Here is a 21712-nt window from a genome sequence, read left to right on the forward strand (position 1 = left end):
TGCCGAGGTCACGGAGACACATCTCGCGCGCTTGCATCGGCGTTTCGCAAACCGACGTGTCCTTGCCGATAGTAATTGCTTCGTTAAGCCGGTCGTCAACTCGACGCGACGACGCAATAAGCCGCCGTGGAGCCGCAGTTGCCAAGCGGTGCGCCGTCGCATCTTTGTGCGCGTTGTATACCACTGATGTTTACCGTTGTTGACGGCTGCGGTATAAGTTCCAACGTTATCTCAAATCTCGCTGCTCCCTTGGCCGGAAGGCGTGTTGGTTTGAGGCTTTGGGAGAAGCGTTGTCTAGTAACTAAATAAGCTGGGACATCGTGTAAGCTGTGTGCCAGTTTCAGACGCAGTACGCGAGTAATCTCGCGTCGCAAAAGTAAAGCAGCTCGTTGAAGATAGAAGCGTGTCCATAGCTCACGAATCACAATGAGCGCGACTTGACATGTTTGCGTTGTAATGAGGAATGTGTCTCGGGAGCATATGCGTTCCGTAATCTCTCTCCGGCGCGCTGTAGCACGACGGCACGGAGCCAGCGCCACATAGAGCAGAAATCTGCGAGTGACATGTGCCAGTCATTCGGCACCTCTCCGCCTTTTTAGATGCGGAGCATCTCATGCTCGGGGCTGTGTCCGTCCCTCCCTCGTTGTCGTTGTCCGCCGTCCGCACTCTACTGCGCATGCGCGGCTCTTCAGCCCCGTCAGCGTTTGGGCTGATGTCAGCGCAGTCCACTATAAATAAAAGAAATAGTTAGATGGCGCCCGGTTTCGATCCTACGACTCTCTGGCCGCAACGGGAGGCACGTGGCGCTCTTCCCACTGCGCTACAAACCGAGACGGGAGCATGTGCTACGAACGCGCCCTATGTCCTTCACACATTCAAACTACATCAAGAAGCTACTGATACAACGAAGGCACGCGAAGCTGATCGTCAGCGGAAACGACGAACTGAAAACTAATGGGAACTTCAGTCGACCCCATGGCTGCTTCGCATACTACTCAGGGTTCCCCTGCGGGAAGATGGTGTAATTTTTTTTTTGTCGTATAGTTATCGCTAGGTTTTGTCGTACCGTATCGACGTAGTGACGTGCTTTAAGGGGGACTCGCCTGTTAAGATTCCTATGGGGTGTACTGCTTCATAACCCACGGGCTTAAAAACCGTCGTGCACCAACACGAAAAGTTTTTCAAATAAATAGAAACGTTCACAATGGCATAGTTTGCTTATTTTGTAAATATGTCACGTTTGCACTGAAATGAATAAATAAAACTGTCGCTTGCTACACAGATATCGCCATCTAGTGAAAACTAGATAAACGAAGATGTAATTCTTGTTTAGTTTTTATTTCAGTAAGGAAGGGATACATTTCCAAAAGGAGCAAACTATGCCGTTAGGAACACTTTTATGTTTTGTGAAACGATCGGTACACGGTGGTTTTTAAGTCTATGGGTCACGAATTTTAGCAAGTCCTGTAGGAATGGGTTCCGGTGAATCCCACTTAAGCTCAACGAGTAGGAAGAGCCCAAAACGTTACACTCCATCCTGATACAGCGACGGAGTGGCGATACTTTCTCCCCGGGTAGAAGTCATTGAAAAAAAAAAACGCGTAATTTGATTCCGAACGAGACTGTTGAGTGATGAGAGGACTGTAGAGACGCTCGCCTTGTACGCCGGCGTGAGCTCCTTGTACAGCTTGGCGTTGGTCAGCTTGTAGTGGTCCGCCTTGAAGGACACCGTCACCAGCGTGCTCATCTTCATCGCCATGCTCAGCTTGCCGTAGCGCCTGCGCAGAAGGGGTTGCGCATAAGCGTTTATACGCCACAATACTGCGCTTGCGTGTACAAAAAAGGAATGGCAAGTGTGTGTTTCGTGCATTACAGAGAGAGAGAGAGAGAGAGAGTACTGTTCGTACACTGTACACTTTGGGGGAGCACCTGAAACGGGAAATTATCGGAGAGGTGCTTGCGGTTGCTGATCCTTTATCGATTACGGATGGGGGTCATCCCAACACTGCAAGTACACAGGGAAAGTGCTGGACATTAACTGGCTACTATCAACACGAGACATACACACACCGCGTAGGCGCCACTGAAGGCGGATGGATGGGCGAATGGACGCGGGGACGAACTCCTGCAGGTGGACAGAAAAACGAATCGCTCGATCGATCGATCGACGCGTTGGTTTTTCACAGTTCGCACTCAAAGCGTCGTCACGTCACGCAAAAAGAACGCGACCTCCTTCCTTAGCAAGTATAACTATCCTCTTGTCACATGATGAGCAGTTCACGTAGCTTCCTTATGCACATAAAGCACGAATGCGACGAAGAACCGGGCCGTCAAATTAACGCCCTGTGCGCTTCAGTCGGTCGCGTGTACAAACGCCAATAGACGGTATCCACCGCAATGCTCGCTTTGCGGTGTTGGCCGAAGCGAATCATTGCCACACGCTAGTTACACGCAAGAAGCGCGAAATTGCAGACTTTTTCTCTCTTTTTTTTTTCGTGTTCGTGTCGAGCGTCGCGCTTCATGCAGCTTCTCATGCCGCGAAACACGCCCGTGCCTCATTCTGCCGCACGAAGCCGTGACGACCGCCCGCGTGCGAGAGGGCACCAGCGCGGAAGGCGTCGCGGATGGAATTGACGCCCAGTCGTGCGTGAAGGCGCGACGGGCGCGCGTTTCGCACAAGCCTGTGCGAGAGATAGGGAGGGGGCGGGGGTGCGTTCATTGATGATGCTATCGCTGTCAACACTTTGCTTGGCTCTATACGCTCACTCTCATCTCCATCTATCTGTCTCTCTCTCTCTCTCGACGACTCTAACGAAGCTTCGGCTTGCTTTCTGCTGTGCGGTAGGAAAGCGCTGCGGAAGAGTTGTTTGCCTAATGCGCGCGCGGAAAGTTGGTGTGCGTGTGTTCGCCGGCGTGAAGTCTCGAGGGTTGTCCCACCACACCCGGAAGACAACTAACTCGCTTTGGTATTCGCCATAATTTTCTCGGTTGGATTCCGCGAACCTGAACAGTTCCTGGTTGTATACCGAACGATATTCTGTGCCGCGTCGTTCTGTTTTCGCTGGCTTTCCCCCGCACGCTTTCAGGGAGCATATATAGACCGGTATTCTGGAGGTCGTGGGTTCGGATCCCACCTGGCGGGCATTTTTTCTTCACTTTCTTTCTTTCTTTCCAAATTCTTAATCTGTTTCAATGATCTACCACATCCTCCCCTTTGCTTTCCGAGGTTTTCTCGACTGCCAACCCTTATTTCTGTGTTATATATATATATATATATATATATATATATATATATATATATATATATATATATATATATATATATATATATCGCACCAGACCGGTATTCTGGAGGTCGTGGGTTCGGATCCCACCCGGCGGGCATTTTTTCACCACTTTCTTTTCGACTCAAAAAATTCTTCATCTCTTTCTATGACCCACCACAACCTCCCCTTTGCTTTCCGAGGTTTTCTTGACTGCCTACCCTTATTTTCTGTCTTATTTTCACTGAGCCCCTCATTTCCCATTTTCTGATTCGCTATATATATATATATATATATATATATATATATATATATATATATATATATATATATATATATATATATATATATATATATATATATATATATATATATATATGTGTGTAATATCCCGGGCTGTGAGCAAGTGGGAGTTTATGATGGGGCATGTCTCGGCCCTGCAGTGGCCGTAAAAAAGCGAGCATGTGAGATGATGTAGCATAAATGCCACCGGCTGTTTTGAACTGCCTCGATCAATCTGGTGTTGATGATTTCGAAGAACTTGTACTGGTGGAATTTGTCATTTCTTCCCCCCTCCCCCCTTCCTCTCCTGCGTTGTGGGCCTCTTTTCCGCTATAATTCGTTTTCCGATGCTGTTCCCCGCTCTGGTTTGTTCGCGTGCAGCTTTCCGGAAGAGCAGGCCGCACGTCTGTGCTCCGTCTTTGATGGCCGTCCGCGATGCCGCTTTTACTGGCGGCCTCCTCCATCAATTGGTAGCAGTAAAATTTTCTCATTTTTACGTGTCGAACGAAAACGAGGCCATTTGTGTTCGCGTGTGCCTGACGTGATTTACGATTGTCACTCACCGCTGTTGTGCGTAATTTCCCGTGCTTCTTCCCTGCAGGTGTCGTGATATCGATTGTGCGCGGCGCGTTTGATGTAGATTGAGCCGCGAGGTACTGTCGGAGCGGCCGTCGACAGCCTCGGCCGCGAAGCGATGTTTTATGGGGCGAGTTTTCTTCCGACGAAAAATGGCTGCGGCGTCCGGCCCCGACGAGGTGGCGTTTTCTTTTCGGTTGTGCGCACTCTCGCAAATGTAGGTGAACCGCTGTTTGTGCGCACTCTCGCGTGGTGGTTCCGCTTCGGCTCTCCTGTAGAAACGAATAACGGACACTGACCAAGTATACACCATATTAGACTCGGAAACGTCTAATATATTTTCATACTCGGTCAGTGTCCGTGACCCGTTTCTTCGTTCCTAGAATCCTATAACTGCCCAGGCGACCTTCCAACCCTTTACTGACCTCTACTGTCGTTGTCGGGCGTCTGGTACATCATTTGCTTATCAAAACTTTGAGTTATTTCTTCATGTTTACATTGGAACCTGGTGGGGCAGGGGTGTAATACGTACTGTTGGTTTCGACGTTCGTTCTTCCGTTCTTGTCTTGCGTGACTTGCGACCTCTTCGTAGCCTGTTTTGTCCGCTCAGTTTGTTTACTAAATCCAGAGATGACGTGGAACAGGGATCTAAATTTCTGAATTCTTTATTTTCTTTTTCCGAAATTGAGTTCCACTTTACAGGGTGTTGCGTAGTATCCCCAAACGCTTGTTTGCTAAATCAACCGCCTCCTGTTGGCCGCAAAGCGGTAATTGAACGTGGAAACGCGATTTTAAAGCTACGTTTGTTTTCTGCCTGAATGCTGTCTCAACTCAAAACGACTTTCTAGTAGATCAAAGTGGCAATCACTGCCTTTGCCTATCCTAATTAATTTCATTTCATTTTTGGTATGCGAGGCTGGTGTTAATTTAGGTTCGCTCCCGCCACTTCTTCCTGCTTCAGCAGCACTGAACCACAACACACAGGGGACCCTTCTTTTTTCGCTACCCTCCCCGACTAACGAGTACGATCTCTCCGTGAAGTCATCGGTCATCGCGCGACACCATCCCCGTCTTCCAACTAAGCGGCCACGCAGCCTAATGTGCCGGTGCTAAATATAACGACCAGCAATCAGACTAATGGCGTGTTGCGAAATCTGCCCCGAAGGCGAGACACCCACCCGGTCGCACGTCGCTTCGGAGGTGGTAACGGCGCACACGAAAGTCTCTGCTTTGCAGGGAACTGTTGTTGTTGTCTCGGCGTAAACTCGTTAAAAGCGAGTTACCGACGACGCGGTGCTTAGAGCGAGGAAAAAAAAAAGTGAAAGAAGCGAACCCACTGGGCGCTCTTGAGTCATTTTCTTTTCTTCTCCGGGCCATGTCGTTAGGGTAGGACAAACTTGCCCAACAACAACAACAACAACAACAGGTACTTGTGTTTTGAAAGGATGTTGTTTGTTGCTCCTATCGAGTTGTGGGGCGGCCCTTTTCTGCGTCTTTTTGTCGTGCCGTCTGTGGTGCGCTTTTATTTCGCGTCTAGCAGACATCCCGGCGCCGACAGTGTGGTAGTGCTGCGAGGTAGCCCAGACTGCGGACCGGTGACGATGAAAGGGACGTTCATTCTTTGCTACATCCTAACGAAGAAGGCCCGGGCCTTTCGTCGTTCGGACGAGCGTTCCGTGGACAACCGTTCTCTAACGCTGCCCAAAGACGACTCCCTCGTTTCTCTCTCCTCCGGAGGTCTCGATTCGCGCGCACCGCCACGGCCGCGCGGTTCCGAGAAGCCGGCCTTCGGTCTCCTCTGAAGCCGCGACCCGCTGTCCCCCCCGATTCCGCCGGGGCGCACACGTGTTCCTATTTCAATGACCGGACAAACAACGAGCGGTCTACATCACTTGTTTCTGTTCGGCCTTGGCTTCCCTCCCAATGTCTTTCTGACGCGACAGGGATGCGCAGGCGTGCCAGAGTTAATGACCGCAGAGGTCCCCCCGGAGTCCCGCACGCAACAGTAGTCTCACAGGTCTCTAAACGCCGTCCCATCACGCCGCCGGGTCGCTCGGTAAATTGTAGAGGCTGCCCACGAAACGATTTCCTTCGTGTACGGACCATTTCAAAGCGAAAGCTTTCTTAGCGAGACCGATCGCGTTCCGGCAAAAAACTAATGCATTTCAGGTTGGTCGACCGAAAAGCTTTGATAAGGTACCTGGACACACGGCGCGTGCGCGGAACCGGGCCTCCGTTGTGTCGTCAAAGCGGTCGCTTGAAAATCGCCAAAAAGGAACCGTTCTCGATAGGGAAACACACGCATCGATACGTCGCCTCATAAATCGGTACACGTTTATATCGTTCATAGATGCGTTTACCTAGTGCGCGAAAAGTCGTCGCGTGGATTCATTCTTCGTTTGCGATTCGGGTCTGTGAAGGTTTCATGCATCGATTGGATGCACTTTCAGCGAAGGTTGGGCGGACTTTGAGCTTTCGCGCTTCCCTCAAATCTGTTTACGAAGGGGTGGTAAATTTTTTGAATCGGGCATTACCAGCCCGCTTGACCCGTCGCTAGTCCCGCACATTGTGTCGCCGAAGTGTATACCGAGGGAAGAAAAAAAAATTCACAGCATATCCACGGGGTGAATGATGATGAGTGGGCGAAGCTCCTGAGGGGAAATCATCGGTAAAACCGTGACTCTTCAGTGAAAGTTCGCCCACTACATCTGTGTCCGAACGTAACGTCTAGAAAGTCTCGCTTAAACAGTGCGTCGGTACCTTGGGGCTGAGCTCGCCTGATGCGTTTTGCAGACGCCTCACGAGCTCTCACTGCATCGGGGTCTGCCTGCCGATACGCGCGGTTTCTCGCCGCTTCTTGTTCTCTGACGTTTTGGAGATCCTCTTCGCGCCGCAGCCGTGCCGCTTCGCGTACGGCAGGGTCCTCGCGCCGTTGCCGTGACGCTTGGGCCTCTCGTTCTCGAACGCTGGGATCTTGGCGGCGTCGTCGCGCAGCCAGACGACACGCTTCGGCCTCCCGCTCTCGTACGGCAGGATCTTGGCGGCGGCGTCGCGCAGCTTCACGGAGCGCTTCTGCCTCGCGGGCTCGCACATCTGCAGCCTTATCCATCGGGCGACTCCGAGCGCGCGCCAACAGCGAACGGATTTTATTACAACGCTCCCCGCCATCTAGTAAACAATCCAAGAACTAAACTAGAGGTAGCCACGCCATCTAGTAAACAATCCAAGCGCATCTTTTCATCATATACAAGTACCGCCATCTAGTAAACAATCCAAGAACTAAACTAGAGGTGGCTACATACATGCGTCGAGGATGGACAGACCCACGCTCTAAGGAGCTTCGCCCCTAAAACGAGTTGAGTACGCAGTCTTCTTTACGTCTGGGCAGCGCTACTGCAGGTGCCCTCGTCAAATTGCTTGCGTGGGAGCGCCTAGACGTGTCCGTCCGTCGTGAGTGGCCGTCTGGGGCGCAGTGTGCAGTACTGGGCGAGTTGCTAATCCATCTTAACAACACAGCGCGACAGGAACAAGGACTCAGGCTAAGGCCCACAGGACGAGCGCTGACCTGAACAGTCCTAGCACCTTTTGGAGATACATGGCCAAACACTTCTGCCAAGTACCATGCTAAGAAATAATTACCCTTAGCAGCCCACTTAGGATGATTATTTCTTAGCATGGTACTTGGCAGAACTGTTTGACCTTGTATTTTCAAAGAGGACTAGGGCTGTCCAGGTCAGCGCTCGTCCTGTGGACCTTAGCCTGAGTCCTTGTTCCTGTCGCGCTGTGTTGTTGAGACGTATGCATAGATCCCCCTCCCGGCTGCGCAGCTCCCACTGGGTGATAACGCAGAGTGAGAGCGGTGGAAACTAGGCACTTCATTCAACACCGGTGCCGACGTGCACGTTTCTAAACAAAGGCAGAAAGTGTATTGAATGTTTTGGAGGCGATCCAATGGGAACAGTCGTCTGCTATCGTAAATAGTGTGGACGTGTAACGCTCCGAAGCTACACACTTGGGATATCAGGCGTGTTGTAGTGCAGGACAGCGGATTAATGTCGATCGCCTGCGGGGGGATCTTGAACGCGCGTTGAAATCTCAAACACACGGGCCTTTTCGCTTTTCGCCGCCATCAGAAAAGCAGCCACCGCGGACAGGATCGAACCCACGTCCTTGGCCTCAGCAGCACAGCGCCTTACCATTCAGCCTCCGCGGCGGGTCTGCTATCGTATAAGGATCACATACCGCCGCATTTGCTGTTACGATACCTTGCTGTGTTGCATTTTACTTTCTAACGCCGCATTTTTGTGACGTTACGCTGGGCCCCGAGGTCTTTAGACGACCTCCTTTGCGCTTAGGTGTCTCCCGTTTCCTGGCGCGTGGAATTTTTCCCGTTGTAAGCTAGGGTCATTAGGGTCATTACTCAATTTGTGGTTCGACTGAATCTGTTTCTGTCCCCCCCACCCCTAGATTTCTGCCTTCCATTTTCATTCGTTATCATAGTCCACCCGGAGTACATAGGTCCTCGCGGGAGTCGAAGTTCTCGGCGTTGAAGGAAGGCGTAATTCACATGGGGAAGGGCCTTGCTATTCAAGCGCCTGGTGTTCCGGGAATCGGCCTGCTCTCTCGCGTGCTTGGCGGCACGTCCAAATGCAAAGGGCCGTTGCGTTAAAGGCCGCCTAAAAGCCCACTGGTGACAGGCGTGGAGAAAAGACCAAACACAGGACGCCGCACCGATAACGCATTCCAGATTGCGCAAGTGCCGCCTTCGTCTTGAGTGATTCGGGCTATCGGCCGCGACTCTTGACGGTATGCGGACGGAGGGGTATACTTAGAAGGTCGGACGAGAGGCACTTCCTTATCGTCGGTGACGGCGCCTGGAAACGTGGAATTCAAATCTATACACGAACGTCTTGTCGGCAGCTGCTGGTGGGTGTGAGGGAGTGAGCTTGAGGGCTGGCTTGCAGGGCTGTTCAAGTGCAAGGTGCGCCGGAAAAGCGCGTTCGAATAGTAAGAGATGAATGCGGAGTAACTGCAGCTGATAAACCACCCGTATATCGCAAACAGACGACTGTAATCGACGGCCTTTAAGACGAGCTGAGCTGCCGTCGTTAGCACGCGGGAATTTCTTACCTCGACTGAAGTGTTTCTACCGAATAACCAAGGGGCATTATAAAATATATTATAGCAGATGTGAGTTCATTTTCAGCGGGGTACGCGACCAGGCAAAGACAGGAACTGACAATCACGCCCCATCGCGCACGTATACTTACTGTTATAGGTGTTCCTTCTTTCCGAGAGCCAGTTCCGAATGGAATAAACTTCGGGGTTCACAAGTTTTACAGCCATGTTTAAGTTTGTTCGAGTCCCACCTCAATGAGCATCGTATAACGAGTCTTCTGTTGTTGTTTATTGTTTGTGTGTGATACTATTTGTCAAATTATCTTTGTACCCGAGAAGGAACGGAACCGATTCAACTGTCTTGCACTGTACAATTGTTGTCAACCTCATGCAACCCACCTACTAAACTCCCTATCAGGGATTGCAGTTTAAATAAATAAATAAATAAATAAATAAATAAATAAATAAATAAATAAATAAATAAATAAATAAATAAATAAATAAATAAATAACAGGGTCCTTGGATTGCCCTCGCTGGAAAATCAGCTATGCAATGGTTGCTAAGCAATTTCTTAACACAGCTGGTTCCAGAAAAGCGTTTTGATCTAGAACTGGAAGTTTTTTGATGAAAAAAATTACAATAAACACTGACAACATTCTTAAAGGAGGTGGGCACTTACTACTTGCTTACAGTAAAACTGTTTTTTAGCGAGAAATATGACTTTTTAAGGCAAGTGTGAATATGAAAAATGTGCACAACGAACCGAACTTCCCTAATTGCGAAGAAAAACAAAAAGTCATTTTTCAAAGTTTCGCCTTACCCTGTGCCCTTGCCTTAACAAAGGTGGCGTGCGGAACAGCGCTGAATGGGTTACATGCCGCAGCCACGGAAGATTTCGAAAATCCCGATCGCTCCACTTTTCTGCACCATGTCAGCTCGCCTGCACGTGCGCGGTCAGGTCATCCTGTCGACTGCGCCAATTGTACTGCCTCTAAAAGCGCACTCATAAAATGGTAGCTGCTTCCGGGACAGTGAAGTTCAAAAGGTCTGTACCTTAAAGGAGCCGTGCAGAGAAAACACGTTTGGTTCATTCTAAAGATTGCCTCGTTAGAGTCATACTGATTCCACTTTTAACGTAAGCTTCGCTCAAATTAGCTATATAATCAGGAAAAAAGCGAATGAACATAAAACTCACCAGCTCATTTTCTGCAACAGAACCTACGATTTCATATGCCCAGCTGTGCGATTGGCTGAGGGCGGCAAAAACAAACGCAAATTAGGCAGAGCTTGTAATCTTGCCGAACGAGCTATTTGCGCTTAAATTTAGGGCACACTCTTTTTATAGCAGCAATAATGGTGGGGTAAAAAGTGGAAGTTACGAAAGTACACGTAAACGTAAAAGTACCAATGCGTATTGTTGTTGCCACTGCGCGCAGTATGCTTGTTTTAGCTGCACAGCAGTCCGGCGCTTTGGAGTTGTCTTACACGACACTGGCCGATTGGCGTAACCGACGTTGTCTTACGGGACCCTCGACATACCCCATGTTTCAGGAAACGATTACCTACAACAACAAAAAAGCCAGGTGAAAATGCGGTCAAAAACAAAGCAAGGGTAGAAAACGGCCCGGCGCAATATGGTGGTGTCATTTAGGAGGACTGATAGTAAACAAGGCTCCGGATTCGGCTGCAGAGCCTAATGGCGTAGGTTTCGCTCGAAGTCTTTGCGACGTCATGGCAGGCGTCACGAAAACACAATATTTGGCGGGAGAATCAAAATCTCAACCTAAATCGCTTAACTTCTCAGTTAATAAAGCATCGTTTGCTCCGGGCAAAGGCTAGGGGCACTATAAAACACGAAATCATTCGAATAAAACACGCTTGTATTTTGTCTGCATGGCCCCTTTAAATACCATGCCAGTCCCATCGCAGCTCCTTTTCCCAACGGGCACACAATAAAGTTGTTCTCTCTCTCTCTCTCCTTCTGTGAAACCGTGTGGCACCTTTTAGTGGCTGGGTGTGTGTAATGGTTCCGTCGATCATCGCGTACTCGCCGCCCTTGCGTATACTAAAACGTGGTTTCGCGCGATTCTGTGTCCGGATTCCCTCATTATAAAGCTCCGCACACCGAACTCGCCCGCTTCTTCACGCCACGGGCTACGTTCGCGCATTTGAGCCATCGAGTTGCTGTTCGCGCTATTTATTGTTGAGGGATGACACACGACAGGGCGTTGTATAGCAGACCGTAAATGCGGTGTTATGCGGCGCCACTGAGGCCACGCATAACCGGTTCCGGGTCTTCGTGCGCACGCGCAGTGGCTCCTGGAGGCTATCGCGGGTGCTGTCGGGTACAGTTCGGTGAACTGCGCACTTTTAATGGAAAGACATTAAATGGCCCATTGAGCCGAAAAGCCAGCTTGACGTATCGGGCAGCGAAACGGCACAATGTTCCATAGCACGAGACATTACATAGCCCGAGCTTAATCTTGGCAGTAGGAGAGGTAACCGCATGCTCCAGTACACCGCAGAGGAAGGGAAAACAAGCGAACAGCCGAGCAGCGAAGTCGACGATCGCCGTCAACCCTCCCAATACACGGCAACGGGAGAAACGAGCAGCGGCGCACAGCGTAGGAGACAGATGGGAGCCATTAGAGAGCCTTCAGGCGGGTTGCGAAGCAAAGCGTATCAAGCGTAAGACTACAAGGTAGCCTTTGGACATCTGGAGGCGGAAGCAAGGCCTCTCGGATTTTCAACCGGATATTCGCGCTTTCGCATTCACTAATCCACAAAATGTACTTAGGTATCTTCGGACTCTTTAGCGATGTTTCTCATGCAGACAAAAACGGCGTAGGCGAAGACAGCTAGTAGCGCATGCGCACCTCTTAAGCATCGCTTCCTGCGTGAGCAGGGTCGGGTCGTCGCTGGAGTATGGCGAGGGACACGTCGCGGCCGACGTCCCGTTGAGTCCGATGACCGGGAGCTGCTCCTCTCCCGGCGGTGGCGCCGGCAGTCCGTCCGGAGGCAAAACTGCCACGGCTGTGTCGTGGTAGCCCCCGTGCTCGACTCCGTGCAGCAGACGGTCCTGCGTCACGAGGGCGTGCGTGGGGAGCACGAGCGGCGTGTAGCCGGTGGCCACCAGGCGGGGGACAGACGGCCGTCGCCGCTCCTTGCCGAACGCGTCGCTGGGGCTTCTCCTGGCAGAGGCCACTGCGTCCGGCAGCACGAGGGCCACCTCGAAGCCCCGCTCGGCCAGCCGCTGGTGGAACTCGCGGAAGTGCAGCAGGTAGACGGTGTCCGCTCGCGGGTTGTGCGGGTCTGTCCTGCAGCGGGGGCAGTTGATTCATTCAGTTAAACTGTCCAAGAGGAGTTAGGTGGTACTTTTATGATTTCGGTAAAGCGCCCTGCACAGCTCGTGGACAGAATGAGGGCAGGGAAGATACTTAGTCGGTAGTGCGGCGAGGAATCCCGCCTTGTACAGATATCGTGACTCATTAAACCTGGAGTTCGTCGAGGCACGCCATAGGGGCCAAGCGGGCGTGTCTGGCATCAGTCATGAATTTAGTTATCGGGGAAGAGGCGATTTTTCTCCACTGACAAATGCTGCAGACATGTTAGTGCGCCAACGTTCACGGGCTTTCACCTATTCCGGAAGAACACTAGAACTGTCTTTCCTTTTTTGTAAATTTGCACAGCTTCTTAGAGTGAAAACTCTATTACTCCAGGTACAAACTGAAAACGGCTCGTACCGTCAATGCGACCTTCAAGGCCAGCCACAGTGAAAGCGTCTGATCGCTCGTTCCGAGTCGCTGCCTCGATAGGCTGTTGATAGCTCGTTGCCGAGTACGCTGCCTCGATAGGCAGCGTATAGCAGCGCAAGCTGCTGTGTTTATCCGCCCGCCGCCTATGTGGAATGCCGCCGCCGCGTTCCAGCAGGACGTTGCTCGCCAAGCACACCCACAAGACAGCTGCCAACCCGCAAATCATGCTCCTTTCGGTGTAGCGTACCGTGACTTCACCAAACGAATTGCGAGCGCCTGCTGTTTCAATCGGATTTATGCGATGGTCCGGCGCGTGGAATCCAGTGTCTAACGTTGATGCGGTGCCATACACGGTGCAATATAAATAGCGATGAGCAAGTTCATATCGATGCACAATAAACATTCTTGTGCTCCTGTGAAGGCACATGTACTTTCGTGTTTTACTAATTTCCATGGAAGAAGGATCAACCACATTCGTTAACATGGCTCCCCCCACCTGTAGTTGAAGACGAAGCCGTCGAGATCCATGCGTTGAAGCCAGCGGGCGCTCAGGTCCACCAGCTTATCCAGGGCCGTGTAGTTGATGGGGCGGGACAGGAGCCCGATGACGTTGTCGCCACTCCAACCAGCTGCTCCCGAGCGGTCCTTGGAGAATTCTGCCTTGTCGTCACTGGAGGAGGAGGAGGAGGCCACTTTGCGCACGAAGTTCAGCGTGGTCTGCTTCCGGCCGCCCAGCATGGCGTACAACCGCAGCTTGGGCGCCGATTCCGCCGCGCCCCGAAGCTTGTGGAAGTGGTATATGCCGTTCGGCCCGCCGTCTCCTTCCTGGTATTCTAAACCTGCAGTGCGCGGCGTGTTCCATATATACGACCGGGCAAGTGAGGTTTGGAGGTTAAAGAAAAAAAAAAAAAAAGAAATACTAGAGACTACCAAGTGGGAATTGGTTTTGACTGATTGATCGATTGATTGATTGATTGATTGATTGATTGATTGATTGATTGATTGATTGATTGATTGATTGATTGATTGACCGACTGAGTGATTGATTGATTGAGCGTGGGGTTTAACGCGCTGAATCTACACTCGGGCTATGAAGCGCGCCGTATTGGAGGTTTAATTTCGGATTAATTTCGGACACCCGGGTATATTTAGTGTGCGCTGAAATCTCGACACCGGGTATTCTCCGCTTTACTCCTCCATCAGAAAAGCGGCCGCCGCGGGCGGGTTTGAACTCGCGTCCTCACTGTTAAACAGAGGTACATAGCTGGGAATGCTTTTTTTTTACTTTCAATATAAGTAGTCTGATATCATTGTGCGAAGGCCATAGCGCCTTTAATAATATTTAATCGAGACCGTATGTATTCCCATGAAGTGCTATACACCAAGCTCCTTTAAAGTTGCATTCGCTACTGTACACACTGTATTTCTGGGACGACATTATTTGCGAGGACTTCTAAGCAGTTTTATTTAGAAGTACGAAGGTCTTAATTCATTTTATTAAATAGCTAATTAGCACCCCGTGTACCCCGATTGAGCTTCACTGCTGAGTGTAAATGCTTTCCAGGGAAGGCATTTTTAGGGTCATATTATCGGTCCTGAATGTAAATATGAACGCCGGAGTACCTTTTATAAATAGCCTCTTTTTTTACCTCGAAATCGTGACACATCAAGCGTAACAGACGGACAGACAGGTTTGATGTATATAGTTGAATGCACATAGAAATGGTTACGCATTTAGAGAAGCCTCGCTAGTAAGTTGCTTTCGCAAGGCGGTCGCTGCAATGTAGGGGGTGACAATTGTGCAGGCTCAAGAAGGCTAAGAATGAGTTCGAGTGCGTTCGGCTCGCATTCTCAGATAATGAATGGCAGCCTACCATTGTCCCTGAAGAAGAAAGTGTATGACAGCTGCACCTTCCCGGTACTCACCTACGGGGCAGAAACTTGGAGGCTCACTAAGAGGGCTCAACTTAGATTGAGGACGACCTAGCGCGCAATGGAACGGAACATGATAGGTGTAACATTAAGGGACAAGAAGAGAGCAGAGGGGGTCAGGGAACAAACGCGTGTTTAGGACATATTAGTAGAAATTAGGAAGAAGAAATGGACGTGGGCAGGGCATGTAATGCGAAGGTAAGATAACCGTTGGTCATTGAGGGTAACAGAGTGGATCCCTAGAGAAGGCAAGCGTGGCAGCGGGCGGCAGAAAGTTGGATGGGCAGATGAGCCCAAGAAGTCTGCGGGGATAAATTGGTCGCAGTTTTCACAGGACCGGGATAATTGGAGATTAATGGGAGAGGCCTTCGCCCTGCAGTGGGCGTAGACAGGCTGATATTGGTGATGGTGATCGTGAAGGCCCAACCACATGTGGCCTGAAAAAGTGCCCAGCAGCATTCCACAACCATGACTATAAAGTGGCCTGAAGTCGCACATTGGCAGCCTTATCGCATATCTTGCCGTAGCTAGGGCGCTTAAAGGTACCTAGGAAAGCATTGCTTTCTTTTTTTCTTGGCTGGCAGACTACATGGCGAGTGGGCGGTGAAGCCAGATTCAGGGATGAGATAACATCATTTCGGGTCCACAAAATTGGCGCTCGCGAGATACTGTGAGTGGCAGGAAATCATCCTGCACAGCGCGCGGCATTATGGGGACGCGCGCACTTTTAAACCTGGGTTTTCCGCCCGGATGTGGCTTCCGGGGAAGGATCCTTCCTTCTCGCCAAGGAAAGATCTTGTAGCCATTTTAAACGGGCGCGTGTACGGGGAAGATGGAGATGTGCCGTCGCGGAAGTGAGGCCGAGAGACGAGTCTGGTCTATAGCTTGCCCCTTCCTATGTTCGACAGCCAGGAGCATCGGGGCGCTAATCTGTTGAGAGCCCGGAATACTCAGTTCCCTCGAAGAGTCCCGGGGGGAAAGCTACCCTTCGAATCTAACCAATACTCTGTGTAGTAGACACCACCGAGCGAGTTCCATTTCCTTGTTCGGTGAGATAAGTACGGCCCACCGTGGGTCTTAGAGCGCGAGGTTGATTTGCGTGGGTAAAACCAAAAGACATGCGCCGATCACATCTGTCGTCGCCGGCTTGATTGTTACAGGAAACACGGGCAGTCCACAAGCATTTAGCGGGCAGGCAATGATGACGAGGCATGCATACCGCGCGGCCTGGCATGAAGACCTCGGTGTGCCCCCCGCGCCGTGTCGGTGTCCGGGTAGAGGCGCACCCCGTGCCTCCACACGTCCAGGCAGCAGTAGACGGCGGCCGTGCACAGGGAGACCGGCACGTCGTCCAGCAGGTAGTGCTCCCGCTCGCGCTCCTCCGGGGGCCGGTACACGCACCACAACTGCGAGCGCGACAGGGGAGGCACCGGCGGGCCGCCGACTCTTCTCGGGTCCCGCTGGCCTTCTCCGTGGCCGTCTCTGCGTCGTCGCGTGTACAGCGCCGCTTGGGTGTCAGCACGGAGAGACGAAATTGCTATACTCGGGTGGCACGTTAAAGAACAGCAACAGCGCATGCAGTGTATCACTGGGCCGATGCGACGGACCCGGATGTCAACGAGCGCGCGAGTTTTGAAAGGACGAGGCTGCGCCTAGTCCGTGACATCCTGTGATTTTTCCCGCGCAGTTCGTTTGTCATCTCTGCAGTATATTTGAAAGCCCAGTAAGTCCGAAAAATGCGGCTTAGCTCAGCTGATCTTGGATATGCAAAGCGAAAGCTTGGCTTAGTCTTGGTTTCACTTGGTTAACCTTTGATGTAGCTGTATTGCCGACCACGGCTCAAAGCCATTCGGTCCCGTGCAACGCTCACAGAAGGAGTCCCGGCATCGCTTTCATTCGCGGCGAACGCGGCGTAAAATGAGTCACGTAGCCCGAGACGACCCAGCGGCGCAAGCGTGGGAGGGTGCGGGGTTGCTCGGCTGCCAATCCGCAGAGTTGCCGCCCCCGTCGCGGCCGCCGCCGCTACTTGAGCACGACTGAAAACGGGGCCTTGTGCGCAGCGCCGACAGCGGGCCCGGCGAATCACGCGATCCGCTTCGAGGGGTGTGTCGCAGGGGTTGCGTCTGCGGTCAAAAGGTGAACTTGCGCATCCGCGACTAAATCGCCGGACGAAAGTAGTAAAGCGTTGCTTTAAAATCACGGAAACGACTCCGGTCACGTCCGAAATACTCGCTCTAACGCACTCTTCTCGCAGCGCAAAGTGAACAGCCGGCTGGGGTGATGACGCGCAAGGGCCAGCTTCCGCTGTTGTTCTCAAGTTGCACACGAGGAGAGGGTATAATTCTGTTCCAAACGATCATACCTTTCCCGTCCGGATGTTAAGATAGTTATAAGAGCGGAGAATCGCTCTCCGTATTGCGACCGGTACACGATCGACGCACCTGTGTAGCGCAAACCCGTTTAAACCGCTCTGCGCACGCGCGGTGCTTCAAGTCGGCTACCGCTTAACGTACGTATATCTTGTAGTTTCGTAACTGGCTTTAAATCGTGGCAACAAACCACTGCAATAGCAAACTTAAACGTCCCGCCTACAGCGTGTGAGAGAATAAGGAAACGCGCGGACGCTACGAAAAACAAAGCGGTTACACACTACGACTGCAAAATCAAAAAGAAAAACATAGAATGCTTTCTAGTGGTAATTGCTGTCACAATTTGTATCATTTTTATGAACGCCCAGATTATTTTTCATTCTTCTTTCTGCGCCGGCGCTTCGTACTATTCGTACGTGTTGTATATCTTATCTAGTGACACTATTGTGACCCTTTTATGAGCCTTAATTGTAGTCCCGCCCGATTCCCCATCTTCTTACCCTCATTGTTCGGTAAGTGTCTGGGGTGGGTAACACAAACGGTTCCTCTCATATATATATACGGAATTTTAGATCGTTTAAACACACGGACGCGCCCTATTGGTGTACATTTAACACCAATTACAACTTTTTAACAACTTTTAGCCCAGGAAGCCATGTAGATCTTTTTCTAGTGTATCAACGGAATAAACTGAATTGAATTTAATTGAATTACATCGGAACCCAGGACACGCGTTAAAGGAGAAACAGAGGAGCGGGAAATGGTGCGTCTGCGCCCGCGTCGCCCGCTCTTCAGGAACCGGCTCGGCCACCGGAAGATCCGCGGATCGGCCCCTTCCCGCGCGCGTCCAACCTCCTACATTTTGCCGTGCCACGTCGGAAACCGGAACACGTGTTTGCCGTTTTACTTTTTCTGTGACTGGCATGCACTCTTCGAACGGCGTCTCTGTTTCAAGGTTCGGTGCAGCTTCAAACGCCAGGATGGCCAACGTCGACAGTCGTGCCACGGCGTCTACTCACCCCGGCCCCGGCTGTGAGTTCCTTTTGCGTGGCTCGAAGAACCACTTCGTCTGGAGAACAGCTCTCAACATGGATGGACTCGCGGTCTCTGCCGTCTGCGGCTTTGGGCTGCCGGCGTCCGAACTTGCTCGTGTCGTGCTGCTTTGGGTGAAGGGCCCTCTGAGGCCGAAGATGCGGGCCATGACCGACGGGTTGGGCGACGGAGCTGCCTGCTGTGGGACGAAAAGACGCGACAAGAACCCTTGAAGTCCAGGGGCGGTATTCTCGTAACTGTCCCTTTTGAAAACGTCCCTTTTGCGTCCCATTCATCGTGACGTACTTCCGGTTAAGAAGTGGACGTTGGTAGCATGGAGCAAGGTTGGCAGTAGGTTTACCGCGCTTGCGTTTCGTCACTTCCGGTTGTTTGCTTCTAGCCAATCAGGGCTCGCCAAAAGGGACACTTTTGAAAGGGACGCAAAAGGGACAAAACTCGAGAATACCGCCCCAGGGCTATATGGAGCGTGCAGGTGTGCGTTGAAAACCTTGTTTATCATCACGACAGTTGCGTGAGGCTTCCTCAAAAGGGCCGTAATAACAAAATGCAACTTGGTTCAGTTTGAAAGTCGCCGCCGCTGGTAACTCACTGATCTCTCCGAATTTCCAGCCGCGAAAGACGCAAGAGGTATTGAGAAGCGTTAAAATTTTGCAGTAGTGATGCGATACGTGCAATAGTTACACAATGGAGGCCGGCACAAAAACATAGTTATCAGTAAGTTAACTGCACGGTAGCGTTCAAGTGATACGATCAAAGAAAGCTGGAGGCCGACTATATATGACCACCTCGCGCAGTCATCTTGCTTGGCTGTGGCATAAGTCGGCGTCCCCCCAATCACACAAGCAAGATTCTGTGACGTCATAGAACGCTTTCAGTTTCCATTATCCGTCATAGAACGGTCACCGGAAAGGGGCCGGGGAGCCGCCACTGGTTCGAGTTTCTTTTTTTAATTCCTTGATTTAAATTTGCGATAAAATTGCTATCATTGTTATCGGGACGAAACAGTCTGTTTAGTGAGACAAACTTGTATTTTTGTGTTCATGGCCCCATTAACGTTCTGTCGCTTCAGCGATGCGTTGCGGATGGATGCGGATACGTAAAGGACATTTGCATCTGGGAAAGCGTGGCTTGCGAAGTCCGAACAAACATATATTTCGTGTCAGTAACATTAAACCCCACTCTATATTGCCGTAGACCTCCACCCCGTAATAAAACTCTGGCCGTATGCTATTGGAGTAGAAATTGGCTGTACCCGCCGCGGTGGCTCAGTGGCTAATGGATTGCGCTGCTGAGCACGAGGTCGCGGGTTCAATTCCCGGCCGCGGCGGCCGCTTTTCTGATGGAGGCGAAAAGCCAAAACGCCCGTGTGTGCGAGCGCACGATAAAGATCCTCAGTGGTGCATGGTCAAAATTATCCCGGAGCCCTCCACTACGGCGCGCCTCATCGCCTGCGTTGCGTCGGCGCGTTAAACCCTACAATCAATCAGAAGTTGGCTGTACCCGAGAAGTGTTTTCTGTTGTTTGTGGAGTAGTAAAATATTTCTGTGAGCAACGTATTGTTCGGGCCGAAACTTGGGCAAGACTGGAACGCAGCGGAGCCTTCCCTTTCACTCCTCCTTTTCCCCGTTGACCGTTTCCCGCGGCAGATTCAAATCCTTCGGGCGCCTACCCTGTCTTTAGCGAACCATTGCCTGGCGGCGTAGGAAGGGTTGGCTCCTGGGAAGTTCAGCAGGCGCACGCCCTTGTTGGCGGTCGACATGTTGGGCCGGCTTGGGAGGAAGCCGAAGTCCATGTACTTCATCGCCTGGAATGGCCTGCTGGACAGCTGGGAGGAAAGAAAAAAATTGAAGCCGTTCCACTCAATGTAAAAGCTGTCGGAAGTGCAGAGCAGTGATTCGCCATAATGGGCTGCAGCGCCGTTATCCGCTCACTGCTACCACCCAGTGCGATTCAAATTTCCCGCCTCCGAGTGTGCTCGCGCGCACCCTGCCTGAAACTGCGCCAGAGGGAGTTCTGTTGTTTTTGTGCTTGCTTCTCCTCCCTCACGTGCCGGCGTTGCACTGCCACTTTTCTTTCGCTAACTATCGTAAAAACTAACCCAACGAGCGTTCTTAACTAAATTAACGCGATCGGCTGCCTGTTAATTACGTATATTTTGCCTCAAATGTACCTGCAGATTTTTTCCCCCTGAAGAACGCGTAGATGTACGACAAGCGCCAGCGGTTCACACGTTTCGAACGCTTGTGACTGTATACACCGCTTGGCTTTCTAATCATCTGGGTTACGCCGCGACGATAGCCGCTGCGACGGAACGCTGCGTGGCTCTACTTGGGTCCAGCGAGCGAGCTACGGTGACAAGGCGAGGCCCTAAAGTATTCTGCACTTAAAAGCAGGAAAATGGGTGTAGTGTTTTAATGACACGTGTAGCGTTCCGCGAAGATGTCGGCAACATGGGCCGTGGTTGTCGTGTACTGCTTGATTGAACAGCTATGTGTATCGTTACCCTGATGGGTATTTTCTTCACGCAATGTGTTTTATTTTCTGTGATGCCCACACGGCCGCTTGGTTGGTCCCCTTAAGCTGCTATGTACTGCCGATAGCATGAAAAAACTGGTCGCATATTGCTCACTTCGCTGCAAATGTCGTCGAAATACGATAGTCGTCTCACCCGCCGCGGTGGCTCAGTGGCCAAGGCGTTGCGCTGCTGAGCACGAGGTCGCGGGTTCGATTCCCGGCCGCGGCGGCCGCTTTTCTGATGGAGGCGAAGAGCGAAAACGTACGAGATTTCGGCGCACGTTAAAGATCCCCAGGTTGTCAAAATTAATCCGGAGCCCTCCACTACGGCGCGCCTCATCGCCCGCGTTGCGTCGGCGCGTTAAACCCTACAATCAATCAATCAATCAATCAACGACAGTCTTCTGCCGTACCTGCCACCTAAGCGTCTCTCTTCTCTTCCCGTCTTACTCTTTTCGCGATAAACGGAACGGAGGTTTACTCACAACAATTCAAAATTTCCCGCGTTCCACTGCTCACACGCCATCTAATGGAACCATTCGTTACTTGGAATGTCGCATCGACGTCTTGGCTAGGATGCGGTCTCTTCTTTTTGAATTGTGGGGTCAAGATATTGTTCTCAACGCGTAATACGCGCAATGCACAACCGTTTAAACGTGTCATTAGCGAGCGCTTTGGTCCCTGTAATAATCGTCAATGTTTCAGGACTGGTAGAGCGAACATTTCCGCATTTTTTAACGTATTCAAGTAAGCACAATAGATATATAGCGAAGAGAACTGTTAGCATATGGTAGGCACTTTTTCAAGAAACGGTATCCCCGACCTTGCAGGCACGACGTATGTTCTCTT

The 21712-nt window shown here is 51.2% G+C and overlaps 2 protein-coding genes across 2 annotated transcripts in view; one reads left to right on the forward strand and one right to left on the reverse strand.

The window, feature by feature from the left end:
• The window catches only part of LOC144149635 (uncharacterized), a 377896-nt gene that overhangs the window by 130687 nt on the left and 225497 nt on the right, over positions 1-21712 (forward strand). The gene's annotated exons all lie outside the window — the stretch shown is intronic.
• The window catches only part of LOC144149701 (uncharacterized), a 40452-nt gene that overhangs the window by 17026 nt on the left and 1714 nt on the right, over positions 1-21712 (reverse strand). The window contains exons 2-7 of the mRNA XM_077681352.1: positions 20019-20174; positions 18316-18527; positions 16147-16409; positions 13492-13834; positions 12117-12557; positions 1658-1778 (exon numbers count right to left, since the gene is read on the reverse strand). Of these exons, the coding sequence (XP_077537478.1) occupies positions 1658-1778; positions 12117-12557; positions 13492-13834; positions 16147-16409; positions 18316-18527; positions 20019-20174 (1536 nt within the window). The remainder of the gene's footprint in view (positions 1-1657; positions 1779-12116; positions 12558-13491; positions 13835-16146; positions 16410-18315; positions 18528-20018; positions 20175-21712) is intronic.

The sequence above is a fragment of the Haemaphysalis longicornis genome, unplaced genomic scaffold (genome assembly GCF_048455015.1).
Source record: "Haemaphysalis longicornis isolate Haplotype H1 unplaced genomic scaffold, Haemaphysalis longicornis Haplotype H1 scaffold_8, whole genome shotgun sequence".
NCBI lineage: Eukaryota > Metazoa > Arthropoda > Arachnida > Ixodida > Ixodidae > Haemaphysalis > Haemaphysalis longicornis.